Source organism: Chlamydotis macqueenii, chromosome 14, assembly GCF_036417535.1.
Source record: "Chlamydotis macqueenii isolate bChlMac1 chromosome 14, bChlMac1.mat, whole genome shotgun sequence".
Classification (NCBI taxonomy): domain Eukaryota; kingdom Metazoa; phylum Chordata; class Aves; order Otidiformes; family Otididae; genus Chlamydotis; species Chlamydotis macqueenii.
In genome coordinates, this window is record NC_141569.1 from 18,787,811 (window position 1) to 18,802,217 (window position 14,407).

At 51.2% G+C, this 14,407-nt stretch overlaps 1 protein-coding gene across 9 annotated transcripts in view; it reads right to left on the bottom strand.

Annotated features, from left to right (window-relative positions):
• The window catches only part of ACSL6 (acyl-CoA synthetase long chain family member 6), a 56,256-nt gene that overhangs the window by 25,007 nt on the left and 16,842 nt on the right, over nucleotides 1-14,407 (bottom strand). For 8 of the 9 annotated variants that reach the window (XM_086758802.1, XM_086758800.1, XM_086758801.1 and 5 more), the window contains exons 2-9: nucleotides 6,259-6,479; nucleotides 5,077-5,191; nucleotides 3,266-3,330; nucleotides 2,785-2,886; nucleotides 2,541-2,640; nucleotides 1,833-2,011; nucleotides 1,276-1,308; nucleotides 243-294 (exon numbers count right to left, since the gene is read on the bottom strand). In XM_086758802.1, the coding sequence (XP_086614928.1) occupies nucleotides 243-294; nucleotides 1,276-1,308; nucleotides 1,833-2,011; nucleotides 2,541-2,640; nucleotides 2,785-2,886; nucleotides 3,266-3,330; nucleotides 5,077-5,191; nucleotides 6,259-6,479 (867 nt within the window). Of the gene's footprint in view, nucleotides 1-242; nucleotides 295-1,275; nucleotides 1,309-1,832; nucleotides 2,012-2,540; nucleotides 2,641-2,784; nucleotides 2,887-3,265; nucleotides 3,331-5,076; nucleotides 5,192-6,258; nucleotides 6,480-13,750; nucleotides 13,819-14,407 lie in introns of those variants that run through there. The other variant, XM_086758799.1, reaches the window with a different exon arrangement.

Genomic DNA, 14,407 nt, shown 5'->3' on the forward strand with positions numbered 1-14,407 from the left:
GGCAGATTTCCAGACAACTGCCAAAGTGTGCGCCAGGGAATTCCAGTGAAACAAAGATATCATTATTTTTGATTTGCAATCTACAGAAAGGTATGTACATATATATTCTTAAATATTAAAAATGCATAGAAGTATCATTGCCGTATCAGTATAATAGCATGTCTGCACATATTGAGGTGGTATTAATAATTCATTTTATAATCTATTCTAATATTTTGAGATTAAAATGCCTATTCTTTTACCTGTAGTGCCACTAGTAAAACAAACGATTGATAGATCTTCTGGTCGAGGAGGCTAGAAATACACATATAAGGAAAAAAAAAAAAAATCAGATCAATCAAATGAAGAAGAGTCAATGGTAGACTGCTGTCATTGTATAAACTTAAAGATCAAATGATTGTAGTTCAGCTCTGCCATAAAAAGCTTTCATTCCCCTTGGCAAACGTAAAAGACCATCATAAAACTCTCTTTTGTCAGGTCTCTTCAGTTGATGCAGACTCTATTCCTCCCTTCTGTTTGGCTCCAGCTGCACTAAGGGCATGCTTTAGTGTAAGAAAACCTGGACGGAACATTTGTGTCTTGCAGTTCATATTTTCAACGACACCATCTATACCTGTAGGTGTGTGGGAAAACTTGAGATAATTTACTGATTTCCAGATAAATTCTGGAAACGTGTGGTGATCCACAGCAGGGGACCACTTTCTGAGGCTGCCGATTACTCCTGTTCCAGCAGCATCTGTGTTCTCAGCACCACTGCACCCGTGTGCCGTTCTGGGTGACAAATAAGCAGCCTCAAAGTCGGAGGCTGCTGTTGAAAGTTTTGCTCAAGTATGAGCAGCCAGTGAAAAATACCAATGCAATTTTCCAAAAATATCTGGAGAAATACTGCCAAGTAGTGTCTCTGAGCTACAGGAACCCCACTGGAAAGCCAAGGGTGCAAACGCGTTCTCCCAGCGCCAACTGGGATGAGTAGTGGAATTAGTGTGGCTTAATAACGGCGTTTAATTACTGTCCCAGTAACATGTTCAGCAAGGATGAACTATCTCAGTTAAGCGTCCCGGGCACTACAAAGCAAATACGGCACATATCCAGCGGATGGCATCAACCGTCCCGGGGCTCCTCCACTGCCTGGACCTGGGGAGGGTCACAGGGCATTGCCCCTACAGACACACACCTTCCTTCCACCCAGAGCAAACTCTTCACTTTTGTCAGTGAAGTAAGCGTAACACAGCCAGCTGCAGCTCTAAGCGGGGAAAGCAGCACGCCAACACTCACCACAGGCACGTGGCGGCTCTCACGGCCACAGTCCTGAAAGAGAAAAAAGTAACAAAAATTATTTTCACTCTGATTCCCAGTGGTGTAACCCGCTCGCTAATGATCTGCAAACCACTCAGGCAGAGCGTGAGCTAGAGCAGAAGAGTTTGTGGCTGACACATCTTTTCTGTCCAAAGTTTCTTGCATCAACTGCAATGCCGTCCTTGGATCTCAAGTGCTGCTTGGGCTGGCTGAGCTGGATCCAGGCTGCTTCAGAGAACTGTAAGGTTGTAGGCTTACATGTAGGAGGACAGCGTCTCGAACAGCAGCCCCCCTTTCCAGGCTTAGTTAGCAGCTGATATTTGAGCAGGAAGGAATGAAATGTTGGCTCCTGCCAGCGAGGAATAACACTTGAGAGGCAACCACACTGAGCCGTGCGTCAATCTTACCAGCCACAACTGCTCTGCTGTGCTCTCCAGACACCGAACGTGCCACGCAGTTCACAAGCCCCTGTATATTTTACTCTCTTTTTACAGAAACGACAAAAAACAATAAAAAGAGCAGGAGAGCAAACTTACTTCCACCTCCTGCATGGTCTGGATGCGAACACCGCAGCGTCTCCCTCTCTCCATCAGCTCCTTCTCAAACGGGTCCATCAGGATGATGGAGCTCAGACCCGGCGTTTCTCTCCTCTCCACGTGGTCCAGGAGTATTCTGGCTTTTTCAGGTTTGTCACAAATGACCGTGGAAATGTCAGCTGGAAGAAAAGCAGCCAAACGAGTTGTTTACAGGAAATCTTTCTGAATGCAAGCCTGGCTGCTGGCTCATCGCTAACATTATCTCAGGTCTGATATTTGCTTCAGGCTACCATCAGGAACATAACATACATTTCTCTTTGAAAATCACTGCCTTTAGCTAACCTAAATCAATGCCCAAGCTGTAACTGACATCTACAATTATTCTGGGATTCAGTTCAAAAACTAAAATTGCTCGCCACGTGGGCTAAAAAATCCAGGAGGCAAAACACGAAGCAGCACAGGAGTGGGTGGCCGTGGAGTAATTCCCGCTGTCAGGGTGGCCCCATCTATGGCTGTGCATGACTGGGTACATGGGAAACGCAGCAGAGGCGGCCCTAACCCAGCACGGGGACACATTGCTCCCCAGAAACCTCTCAAGACACTCAACAAGTAAAATCACCCATCTTTTGGAAAGCAGAAGAAAATAAACCATTCTGAGCAACAAAACCTGTTTCTGAGAGGATTACATAATTTTTTTTTTTTTTTTACCTGTGTTGACGATGTAACGAATGGCTCCAGGACCTAAGGTGTCGTAGAGGGGAACCACCACCATGGAGTAGGTGTAGCAAGCCAGCTCTGAAATGATCCACTGCAGGAGGACATCAAAGCATGAAGGTGAGAAGGGGACCGTGGAAGCCGATTTAACACGCTTCAGAACAAGCTTCAAGTATAAAAGAAGCTGACAAGTCAGGAACATTATTAATACAGCATAGAGTGGAACTTAAAACCTCACCTCTGGACGATTTTGAGCAAAGACCCCAATGAACTGCTCTGTGGATGGCTTGCAGCCCTGCTGAAGCAGCCCTGAACCCAGAGCTTCTGCTCTTTCAGCCACCTGGAATTTGGAAAGAAAAAAAATTACATTAAAAAGAGTAATATAAGCACCACCAAACTAAGCAAGACTTAGCTTATTCAGGGAGGCTCTCAAATTATTGTATTTGCTGTCTAAAAGCCCAGTTTTTATGTTATGACCAGCCATTAGGAGTTGACTAGCAGTTGGCCTCTGGTTGGCAACACCCATGGCTTGGGGCGTGTCCATGCCAATGTCAAGAGCGGGCTAACGGCGCTGAGCCAGGCCCCCAAGGCCGAGCTGACTGCACAACGCCGGGATGCATTAGCCACCTCCCCGCCCAGCGCACACGCGTTGCTGATGGGTGCATCGCTACCCCCGGGCAGGGGAAGAGGACTCTGCGAGGGTGTCCTCTGCAGCTCACCTCCTTGTACGACAGCCACTGGTAGGGCTGCTTGGGCTTCCTGAACCCCAGGCAGGGGCCGTTTTCTGGAAGACAGAAGCAGAGATGACGGAGTTATGGGGGCAGTGCCAGGAGTTAATGCGCAGCCCACGCTGCGGGGATGCAGCAGAGCCCCCAAAGAGTAAATCCATTGTTATCGGGGTCGGCTCATGCTCCTGGGGCAGAGCTCACGGCAAGCCCGCTCAAATTAAACACAGGAGTGCGGCCAACAGGTGACTGGCCGCTGGGATCCCCCGAAGAGTCGCTTCCATCCTCCTCCCTGAGCTGCAGTTCCCCTCAAACAGCCTCGTTAAGAGACTTCTCCGAAGGCAGCGTGAGCGCTAGCGTCTGACGAGGGCTTTCATCCCCGACACCGGCTCCCGCTGCTTTCGCTGCCTTTTGATTCAAACACTTCAAAGTGAAAACTGCCATTTTCAGTGCAGCCTACTCCAGAGGAGGGTAAGACAATACGCAGCACTGCGTGACAGGAGGAGCGTTTGAGAAGTTTAATTAATTTGCTAACTGTACTCAGCTGCACCAGATCCATCCCTCCACACACCTACTGAGTTATTTATGTCCCCCTGTCCTGCGGGGTGGAATATTTGCAATTCCAGAGGCTGTGGAGGTACCAAAAATAATCTGCCAATGAAATTGGTGTGTTCAGCAAGGTGGGACATCGTAAGCGGACACAGAAATAGTTATGCTAGAGCAGGGAAGAGCCATTGTGACTTTTTGGAGCGGGAAATGATGTCTCACAAATGTGTGGGAGCTCTTTGATGGTACCATCGATCGTGGGGTAAGGGCGATGGGCTGATGCACCACACTCGGCTTTCCTCAGGGCTTTTGCAGAGTCCCTTACCCCGTCCTGTTGTGGAATAAAAGGTAAGCTGGACACGTTACTGATGAAAAGGCAGCGACAAGCAGAAATAAGAGTCAGCATTTGCAGTGGAGAAAGAGGTCTGTTGGATTCCACAGTTCTATGCTCAGATCAGCCCCGTTTTATGCATTTGTAAATGTTCTAGAAATGAATAATACATGATGATATGATATGATTTGCTGATGCTGCAAAATTCAGGACATTAAGCTGTCTGCCAGTGGTGGCAAAAAAGATCTCGTGGTACCAAGAGATTGCACAGTAAAATTCAATTACATCAAGGGCAAAATAACGCACGTTGCAAATAATAACCCTAACTATAAACCCCACGCTCCAAAAAGCGGGACCTCCACTTTCCTTGGCATCCACTCCTTGGACCTCCCACTCTCTGGATCTCCCACTTCCCTGGCCTCTGCCCCTCAGGCCTCCCACTCTATTTGGGCCTCCACCTCTGGGTCTCCCTTCACCTTGTTTCCACTGTATTGGCCTCCACTCTCTGGGCTCCCCGTTCTCCAAGATGTCCGCTTGCTGGGCCTCCCACACCACGCTGTGCTCCTCTCAATTGCTTTCTCCCTCCTGCACCTTTTCAGAACCCCCACTCTTTGAGCTGCTACACTCATGTGACCTTCTTCACTTTTGTGGATTCCCACACGTTTTGGGCCTCTTCGCTTCTTCAACCACCCACACATTTTCATCCTCCCACACCCTCAATGGGCCTCCCATGCCTTTTCATCACCCCACAATATTTTAGCCTCATAGAGTCTCTTGACCTCTCACAGACGTTTGGCCTCACACTCCCTGGCCCCTACAGTCCTTGGCCCTCCTACAGGTTTGGGGAGTCGATGCTCCTTGGGTCTTTATCAATGGGCCTCCCACACCTATGTTGGCCTCCCAGGCCTCCCCGTCACCGTGTTCTCACCGGAGATGCTGAATCCCCTCCTGAAGACCTCGTACATGGTCCTGGCATCATCGTAGTAGTGCGTCAGCAGCTGTGGGCTGTCCCCAATCACCGACCGGCGTGCCCCAGCCAGGCCCTGCGTGACATGATGTGACACAACGTGACACAGCCGTTGGCACCGCTTGATGGGCGGGAAACGCAGAGCCATAAAGCAGAACGCTCCCCAAGTGCTGGAGAGACCTCTGCAGCCACCACCGTGTTCCTGCCCCAGAACCAAAAGGGATGGGAGAGATGGGACGTCCACTTCAGCACCCCAGTAACATGGAGAAACACCTGCCCAGAGAGGAGCACTGGACCCAGCTCGTTGTCACAGGAGATGGCTGATGCTGCCCAAGGAGATTTGAGGAGGAATTCTAACTCCGCAAGTAACAGAGTGGGGATGTGCAGGCGGGAGCGACTGCTCTGGGCTCCACCATGGGCACCGAGAGTGACCAAGCTGGGACCGAGCCGTGAGTCGGAAGAAAGTCTCACCAAAGCCCTAACCACAGGGGAAAACTGTCTTGGAAAATGCGAATTCCTCCCACCCTTTAAAAAAGTCGTTGGAATTACAGACAATAACGTTTTAGAGGGGACATCACAAAAGGCTTTAAAAATTCTCGTCACACTTTCAGACACTAATTTAAGTGGAAACAATTTCCAGAAATATTCCTGCTCTTTAAAACGGAGCAGCTTCATTAATCTTTAAAACCTTTTGCAAGCATGAGAATTAATAACTCCTCAGCCTCTGAGCACAGATTTGGGTCTGCTTTTTCTTGTTATGACCAAGTTTGCAGCAGCAAACGGGCATGCACAAGAGGCGCCAGCGATTTGATCGTATCAACCGCTGCCTTTCAGTGGCTTCCCCCATGCAACCGCAGCTCCTGGAGTTTTCGGTCATGGATGGTTAAGTAAAGCTAAGACCAAAATGTTACTGAAAAGCTAAGAGAATGAATTCATGGATTGTATTCTAGTTTTCCAGTTTACAGAAAAAAAGGAGAATTAAGTAGCGAAGTGATCCCTGGCCTACACCGCTGATTTCAGGGTGAGATTGGGGAGCCCTCAAAACCAGCAGCAGCACCTCCTGGTGACCCTGCGGTGTCCCTCCCAGGCACGCGGACCTGGGGTGAACCCCAGCCTCTCCGTCCGGCGCGCCCCTGGCCTCACCTCGACTTCCTCCGACTGCATCCGCAGGTCGCACGGCGGCTTCACGGCCCTGGGCCGGCTGGCAAACCAGTAGGCAACGACGGCCGCGAAGGCACCGATGCCCACCAGCGCCGTGGCGGGCAGGTTGCGGAAAAACTGGCTGAGGTCGTCGAACTCGGGGAGCCGCAGGCTCCGCAGGATCTCCTGAGCCTGCATCTTCTCCACGAGCGAAACGGCAAACTCTGCAAGAGCCAGAAACAGGCGGTCAGGTCACGCCGCGGGTCTCCGCATGGCTCGGGAAGGGGAGAACACGCTTTCGCTTGTTGGCTCTGCTGACTCGAGGGGCTGCCAACCAACAAAAGCCTTAGCTTGAGATGAACAGCTTCTCTGGAAAGGGTACGAGAAAGGAGGAAACATCCCTGGAAGGGGGAGCGGGAGCAGACCGAAAGGACAACCGAGCACAAATGTACGTTCAGCGATGCAGCTGCGGTTATTCGCAGCAGACAGACGCCGTGATGAGCTCTGGGATCTGGCTACAACGCTACCCGCAGGGCTGCCAGGAGCTTGCTCTGCCCTCCCCGAGCAGCACGGTGCCCGCGGCTCACGTGGAGCGGGGCACGGCCAGCGCGCCTGGCAGACACGCTCCCAAACCCCACTCCTGCCTTTCCGCCAGCTTCACATTCTCAACTTCAAGCTCCTTAAGATTTCCATCAGGGAAAATGATAGGTGACTCCAGCCACAGAGAGTTTTGTTTCATCACTTTAACGGCTCCTGGAAGAAACGAGAGGTGACTGCAGAGCGGGGATAAGGCAGCGGGGGGTATCAGGCTGAGAGCACGGGGTCCCCACCCTGCAGCCGCGCCGGACGCGATGCCTCGGGGTGCCCCGTGCCGGAGATGGCCGGCTCCCGGGCGGGAGAAGTGCCGGGGCGTTCTGCGCCGGGCCGTCCCGCAGGGCGGGGTGCAGAGCGTGCAAGCAGCATTTTAAATAACTGGTATTTGCAGTAACGGCCCGGTATCAGCTCCCTGCCAGGGAGTCTCCGATAACGGCCAGCCCTGCCAGGGACAAGCCAAGCAGATGTCCCAGAAGAGGGGATCCGAACAGTTAAGGTTTCCTGTTAAGCCCCACAGCTCTATTTATTACTTCACCAGCAGTCAGCATCTTAAAGAAAAACAAGCTTTTTCTGCCACAGGAGCCCAGGCAGCCCCTTTCCCCTCGCCCTGGGGCCCCGCTCCAGCCCACAGAGCTCCCAAGTGATGAACGGGGGGACTTCGCTCCCACGGGGGGGCCAGCACTGCTGCACGATGGCACTGCTGATGTTAACACAAACTGGCTGTTTTTCCTCCTGGGAACAGTGTCTGGGTGACAGGGAAGGTCAGGACTGCCCTCCCGCAGCCTTTTCCCATATTTATGCCGGAGCAGGCCAGCCTGCAAGCGGGGGCACTCCTGGCACAAGGTTTTTAAGTTTGCACAAGCCAAAAAAAAAAAATCCACACAGCGAACATTTAATCTCACCCGTTGTTGGGCTACACCAAGGCGAGTGGCAGCAGGGAGCAGTGGTAGTGGGACAGATCCCATCTTCGGGGCCATCTCCCTCCCGTGGTCTCTAGTCCAGCCATCCAGCATCCCGCAGCCACCGCTGCTCCCAAGAGCGTTCCCGACTGTGCAAACCCTCAGGGACCACAACCAGCCCCTCTGGGACCACAACCAGCCCCTCCAAGAACGGTTGCAGTGATGACAGCATCCCAGTGATGTTACTGGGCAATACCCACCCGTGGGGTAATTTTCTCCAGAGCTTTGAGCCTCCTTCCAGAAATCTCCCCATCCGATAAAATATTGGTGGCGTGGCTGCAGTGACGTAAGGATGAACGAAGATGGAACGCTGATTTCTCCACATCAGGCCACGAAAAGCAGCTTGCCAAACACACCTTTACAAGCGAACTACCAAAGGTGGGAGAGCTCAGCGAGGCAGCTAGTCATTTACCGATGAATTCGCTTTTTGCGCCAAAGCATTCCAGCCAGTCCCACTGGAAACCATCTGCTCCCAGAAACACAGCCTGTCCCACCACAGGTAGCCACCCAGTTTGCCACGGTTGCTGGTTACACTGAAACTATTTCTATTATAGACTTTGCATCCCTCTGACATGTGTCTGGTATTGCTTATGTCAGTACCTGGATTTTGAAAAATTTGCTCTAAGGACATCAAAAGCGCACTTTTAATCTGACAAAAAAAAAGATATGGTGCTTTAATACAGAATTAAGAATCACTTATAGCTGCTGGGAGGTATTTGGCTGGAGCAAAGGGACTGGCACAGTGCTCTCTGGGTTTTCAGGGAGCACGTTGCCCTTACGGGGCGCTGGCGGGGCCGTCGAGTGCCACGCGCAGGGTGCGGTTGGCAGCGTCTGCCTCTGCGGTGAGGTGAACAGCGCTGCCGCGGCCAAAGTTACACAAGACTTACAGGGAAACAGCTCGTTCCATCTGCGCCCAGAGATAAATCAGAACGTTCATCTCAACCAAACGCCCGCGGTACATTTCTTACTTCTGACCGCTTGTGTCACATTCTGCTGCCCTCTCCTAAATCCCTGCTTGGGCCATTATTTCCCACTGACCCAAAGGTTTTGCCGTGCAGCAGACCATACCCCTGGAACAGGTGCCCAAATCCTCCATTCACAGCCACATCAGCTGCATTAAATAAATACTTATGACAGGAAGACAGAAATCCACTTTTCCCTGCTCAAGGGAAGCAGGTGGTGAGGGAGGTCATGGTGAACTTAGAGATCCCTGTGACCACAAACTGTGCAAAAGGATTTTGAGATCCTTTATGATTCAAAAATAAAAAACAAAAACACAACACGTAAGTACTCCTTGTACGTGGCTCATTTTAACTACACTGCGGGGCATCTCAGAGCATGCCACAGCAATGGAAATGTCAGCAATGGGAAATAATATTAGAAAAATACACTTGAAAGCAGAAATCCACCTAGTTTTCTGCCCAAATGCAACAAGCGTGCTGGGGTCCCTGGGAGAGCTAAGCAGAAGTGCTTGCAGGGTGAGGAGAAGGTTCACAGAGTCACCTGCTTATGTTTTCCCACTTTCACTGAATAATCGGAGTTCGATGATGACAAACATACACATTACGAACAAGATCCTGTTCTCAGGAGTGAGCTGACCCAGGCGGGGGAAGTTCCCAGCACCTCTGAATCCTCTCATTCAACCTGAGACCTGCAGCTCCAGTCAGCGACCCCCATTTCTGATCACATTCGATTTTTGCACCACAAAGCTCATCCGGCTTGGCTTTTGCAACACTTAATCTTGATTTTTGCATCCTAACGTGACTGGTGATGAGCCCGTACTTGATCTGCTCGGGGCAGCGAACCTGCCTTGGGAAGGTGCCCAGGAAAGGGGTCCAGGTGTGTTTCGGAGGAACAGCGCGGTCCAGACAGAGGAGAAACGAGGAGAAACACCCCAGCACCCTGCGAAAACAGGGCTCAGGGCTGCCCGGACCACAGCCTGCTCCAACGACTCAAGCCGAGCAGGCGAGTGCCTCACCATCACGCGCTCTCTGTTAAATATATTTCTCATGTGATCAGGAAAAGAAATAATAACAATAACAATAAAAACGAGCCAGCACGGTTGGGCTGGGTTTCCCATCAGCAAGGCAGCGTCATGCCCCAGAGCGCACCGCGAGCGGCCGCTGCTGTCACCGCGGTCTCAGGAGCAGCAGCAGCACGCCCTCCGCATCCCTTCTCCGGCGGTTTTGTCCCATTTCTGGTACCCGCGGTGAATCCGCTGCCCTACTGCGGTGCGTGTTCCCCACAAGCAAGCAGCCCTGGGCGCAAGCGAGGGAGCGGGGCACAGCATCCATGCACGTGGAAATGCTGATGTTTCTATTTATTCCAAACGAGACTTCACATTACCACTGGATTCCTACAGTAATTCCATGGCAGAGAAATGAGAAACAAATATGCAAGGGGGCATGGAAGAAAGCAGTTTTGAGAAAGCAAGAAGCACTGGTCCATTACCAGGAGGAAACAGCCATGGGTGAGAGCTGGGGCTGTTCAGCCTGGAGAAGAGGAGGCTCTGGGGAGACCTTAGAGGGGCCTTCCAGTGCCTAAAGGGGGCTGCAGGAAAGGTGGGGAGAAACTCTTCAGCAGGGCCTGGTGCGATAGGATGAGTGGTAATGGCTTCAAAATAGAGGGAGGTAGGTTCAGACTGGAGATAAGGAAAAATTTTTTACACTGAGGGTGGTAGAACACTGGCCCAGGTTGCCCAGAGAGGCGGTGGATGCCCCATCCCTGGAAACATTCCAGGCCAGGCTGGACGGGGCTCTGAGCAACCTGATCTGGTTGGAGATGTCCCTGCTCCTTGCAGGGGGGTTGGACTAGATGGCCTTTGAAGGTCCCTTCCAACCCAAACCATTCTGGGATTTGATGATTCCATTCTAAGTTGGCAGGCACTGCCTGAACCTCCCACGCCCAGGCTTTGGGTGACCAGGGCCTCTGCAGCTGGTCTTTGGGCTTCAACCAGCCTTTGTCAACAGGCCATCACCACAGGGACAACGCTTATTTATTTATTTGTTAGTTACAAATGGCACTACTGTGCGATTTGCTTTTGATCTTTTCCTGCTGGAAGTGACTCTGTAACTCCAGTGCAGTCAATGGGAGTTTTAGTGACACAAACCAGTGTGGGAACAGCCTCAGACTACTGGTGTATGCAGAATGCAATTAAAATTCTACCCGTCCCGGGCAGCCATGCAGGCACATCCTTCCTCCCGTTATGTCAGAGCCCAGGCGCCTGCTTGGGAAGGAGGAAAACTTCTGAGACGCCTTTATCTGCCTGCCCACCAAGCGCTCACAGCGCGGTCGGGAAGAGGCGGGTGGTTCGTTTTATGTCAGAAACTGGGCAAAGCAGCTAGTTACTACCCCTATATCAAGTGGGGGGGAAAAAAAAAAAAAAAAAAAGGGCTATTTACATTTGACTTTATAGCATAAACCAAAACCAAATGAGCAGCTTTTCACTACGTCGGAGAGAATTAACTGTTTGCAACGGAGAAGTACAAAACGCAGCAGCGGACAGGCGATGGCTCAGATCCCGCAGACCCACAGCGAGCTGCTGCGAGAGGAACAGCCCCGGCACGCACCGCAGAGCCGTGTCCCTGGCTACGGCACCGGCTGCTCGCTCACGTCACCGAGGAAATAGATTTTACAGGATCTAAAACATCTCAGCGCAGAGAGGCGGATTTAGAGGGATTTCACTCAAGTGAAACAGTCTGAGCTTTCTCAACCCTTGAAGCTGTGTTTTCTCACATTCAGCACCGCAGACCCCAGACTCTGAGATTTGTGGTTGCTTTCCTGAAACGGGGTCAGTGGCAGAACATTTACACAAGAAAGCACCCAACAAAACTTGGGCCACTGTCCCTCACCTTCCCCAGCAGAAGGAAAACATGCTCGCATCTGCGCAAGGTTCAGATGACTTTGAGATGAGGGTTCAAGCCATCTTGTGAGAGTCTCCATGCACAGAGCGTAAGGGAGCACCAGAATCCACAGGGACACATAAAACGGGCAGGTGCTAGTGAGGCTGCACCCCTGGAACCCATCTGCCAATTCAAACGGAAGCTACCGCAACGATTAACGCATTTATGAAAATGCGCGTGCAGAGGCTGCTGTCACTGCACGGGCACGGGGCGTTTGGGGATTTTGGGTATCGCTTGCAGAGTGCAATTGGGTTTTTGTTTGTTGGGGGTTTTTTTAAAACTTTTTCCAAGTTTCATGCAAGCGCGCAGTGGAACAGCAATCCTGGGAGGAGCGCGGTCGTTAAACGTAGCTCAGGTACCCTGACTTCCTGACTTGGCCAGGGCAGCAGCTCTCAGGACACCCAGGCTATGAATTCCCAGTCCCCGGTGTCACTAAAACCGGAGATGATGCCAAGGCAGCCTCCCCATGCACCTCTGCACATTTTGCTTGTATGGGCACAGAAAATGAGGAGCTGGAGGAACCTTCGGTTCCCAGCCAAAGGCCGGTCGGGTTGTGGTCTGGCTCGGCCGAGGAGGGGTGACGCCGGCCATCCGGCACCAGACTGGTCTCACACTTGCATGGACAGAGATGCAAAAGATTTTATGAGAACAAATGATCTGATGAGATCTCCAGGCACAAAAACTGAAGTTTGGTCTTTGCTGTGCTTCAGCCACAATGCAATACCCGGGTTATTCCGAACCTGTAGATTTTTTCTCATTTGTTTTAATTAAAGAGAAAAAAATTAGGAAGCTTGGGGCACTCGGCCCCCTTTCTGTTTTCAGCTAGTCTGACACTGGGTCACTGTTATTCTCCGTTTTCATAGTTTCAAACACTACAGCGTTCATGGAAATGGCGATGCCACACCTCACAGCAGGCACAGAACCAGCTGAACGGTGTCGATCAGAGGCAATGCCACGATATACTTATTGATCGTTACAGAGAGCTTCCGAAAACCTTGCAGGAGAATTGCTCTGCCGTGAGACAGAAGCCAGACAACGGGCGAGTCTGACAAACTGTTCGAGAAAGAGTAAAGGGGATGATAAACATGAAGGGAAAACAGGGGCACCGAAAGTATCAGGAACTATGAAAGAATCAATATGCAGAAATCCAGTAAGCAGCCCCAAAAGAAAGCACAGCACAAGTGATACTTGGCTCTCATACTTCTGCACAACTCCTAGCCGCTTCCCGCCCCACACGTGTAATTCTTACACAAACCCATCACCACAACAGCGACCCGAAACACATCGCTGCCGCACCTGCCTCCCCCCGAGAGCAGCGCGGGCACCGGCCACCCCGCGGCCCTGCCCGTTGCGTACGCAGGGACCCTGCTACTCTGCAACCATTAATCAGCTGTGGCTGCTCGGGATTCAGCAATTATTGGGATTATTCGCCAAGCCGAGGCTAATACTATTTAAAACTTCCGTAAGCTTTTCCTCCTGCGAAGCGACACGTTTCACTGTGGCCCTTTTCCCCATTGACTGTCTCTCACTTTCAGTCAGATCACACTAAAGCAAACTCCCACGGCTGATTTTTGGGACAGCGTATTTGCATCAAAACTGTGTTTTCCATAAATAAATAAAATAAAATAAATGCCCCTACTCACCAAAACCCGACCAAAACAAACTCTTGCAGATGCTTAATTGTACCCACTGTGAGTGAAATAATTGACTCCCAAGTTCAACAATATATAAGCCACAATTACTGTGTTTTACTTAGATTACACAATTCTTTGCAGGGTCAAATAATAATTATTTAATTTAAGAATCAAAGCAAAGGCATTACTCCTCATTTACTATGGTTCCATTATAACTCAGTCAGTCATAACTGGCAGGGGAGGGAGGGGAGAAAAAGAAACCAGTTCAGAGATCAAATTGCTTTTTTCGGATTATTACCGGGGCTCAGGCAACATAAGGAGTGAGAGGCGACGGATGCAGAACACGGGTTTGCTCTGGGACATTTATTTGCACGGGCAGTGAACAAGGGAGGAAAGGCACACAAACCTCCGAGGCTGTGGCGTCTCTCTGGGGAGCGGATACTGGAGAAGCACCCAGCGAGCAAGGAAAGTAGTAAAAGCAAGGTTATAGTTTCTGTATTTTAGTTTTACTAATAAAAACATCCTTCTCCCTTTCCTTTGGGAATCAGGCCCGCCCAATCTGTTAAACTGGCCGTTTGCCAGCAAGACTATTAAAGAACGAGGTTTCAATGGCACATAAGCCTCTTTAGCCCCAATTGCTTCCGTGCCGGCGGAGCTGGCCGGGGGCTCGGTGCACCCCGAACCGGGCGCCTGGGGCGTGGGACTGGACCGTCCCCACACCACTGCCTCCCCGCTCACCCCCTCCGTGCCAGCCCTCCCCGGTCAGCGAGGCAGGGTCATCCGCCGTGGAAAAAGGCTTTCCAGCCAGGTCAAGCCTCCCTGATCTGCTGGAGAGGAATAAGGCAAACAAACTTGACGGCGAGGAAGTCGGCAACGCTTTGGCGTGACCTCTGGTTGCTGTGCGGAGCCGGGAGCGGGCAGGGAGGAATGAAAGGGGTTCAGGGGTATAAACTCGGGTGGTGATGTGAGCTGGACCTTTTCTAACTGGCAGGCAGTTTCACTCCAGGTGCAGAAAAATTGTCTCAGAGAGAAGGCTGCCAAAGGATTGCATACCATTGTATAT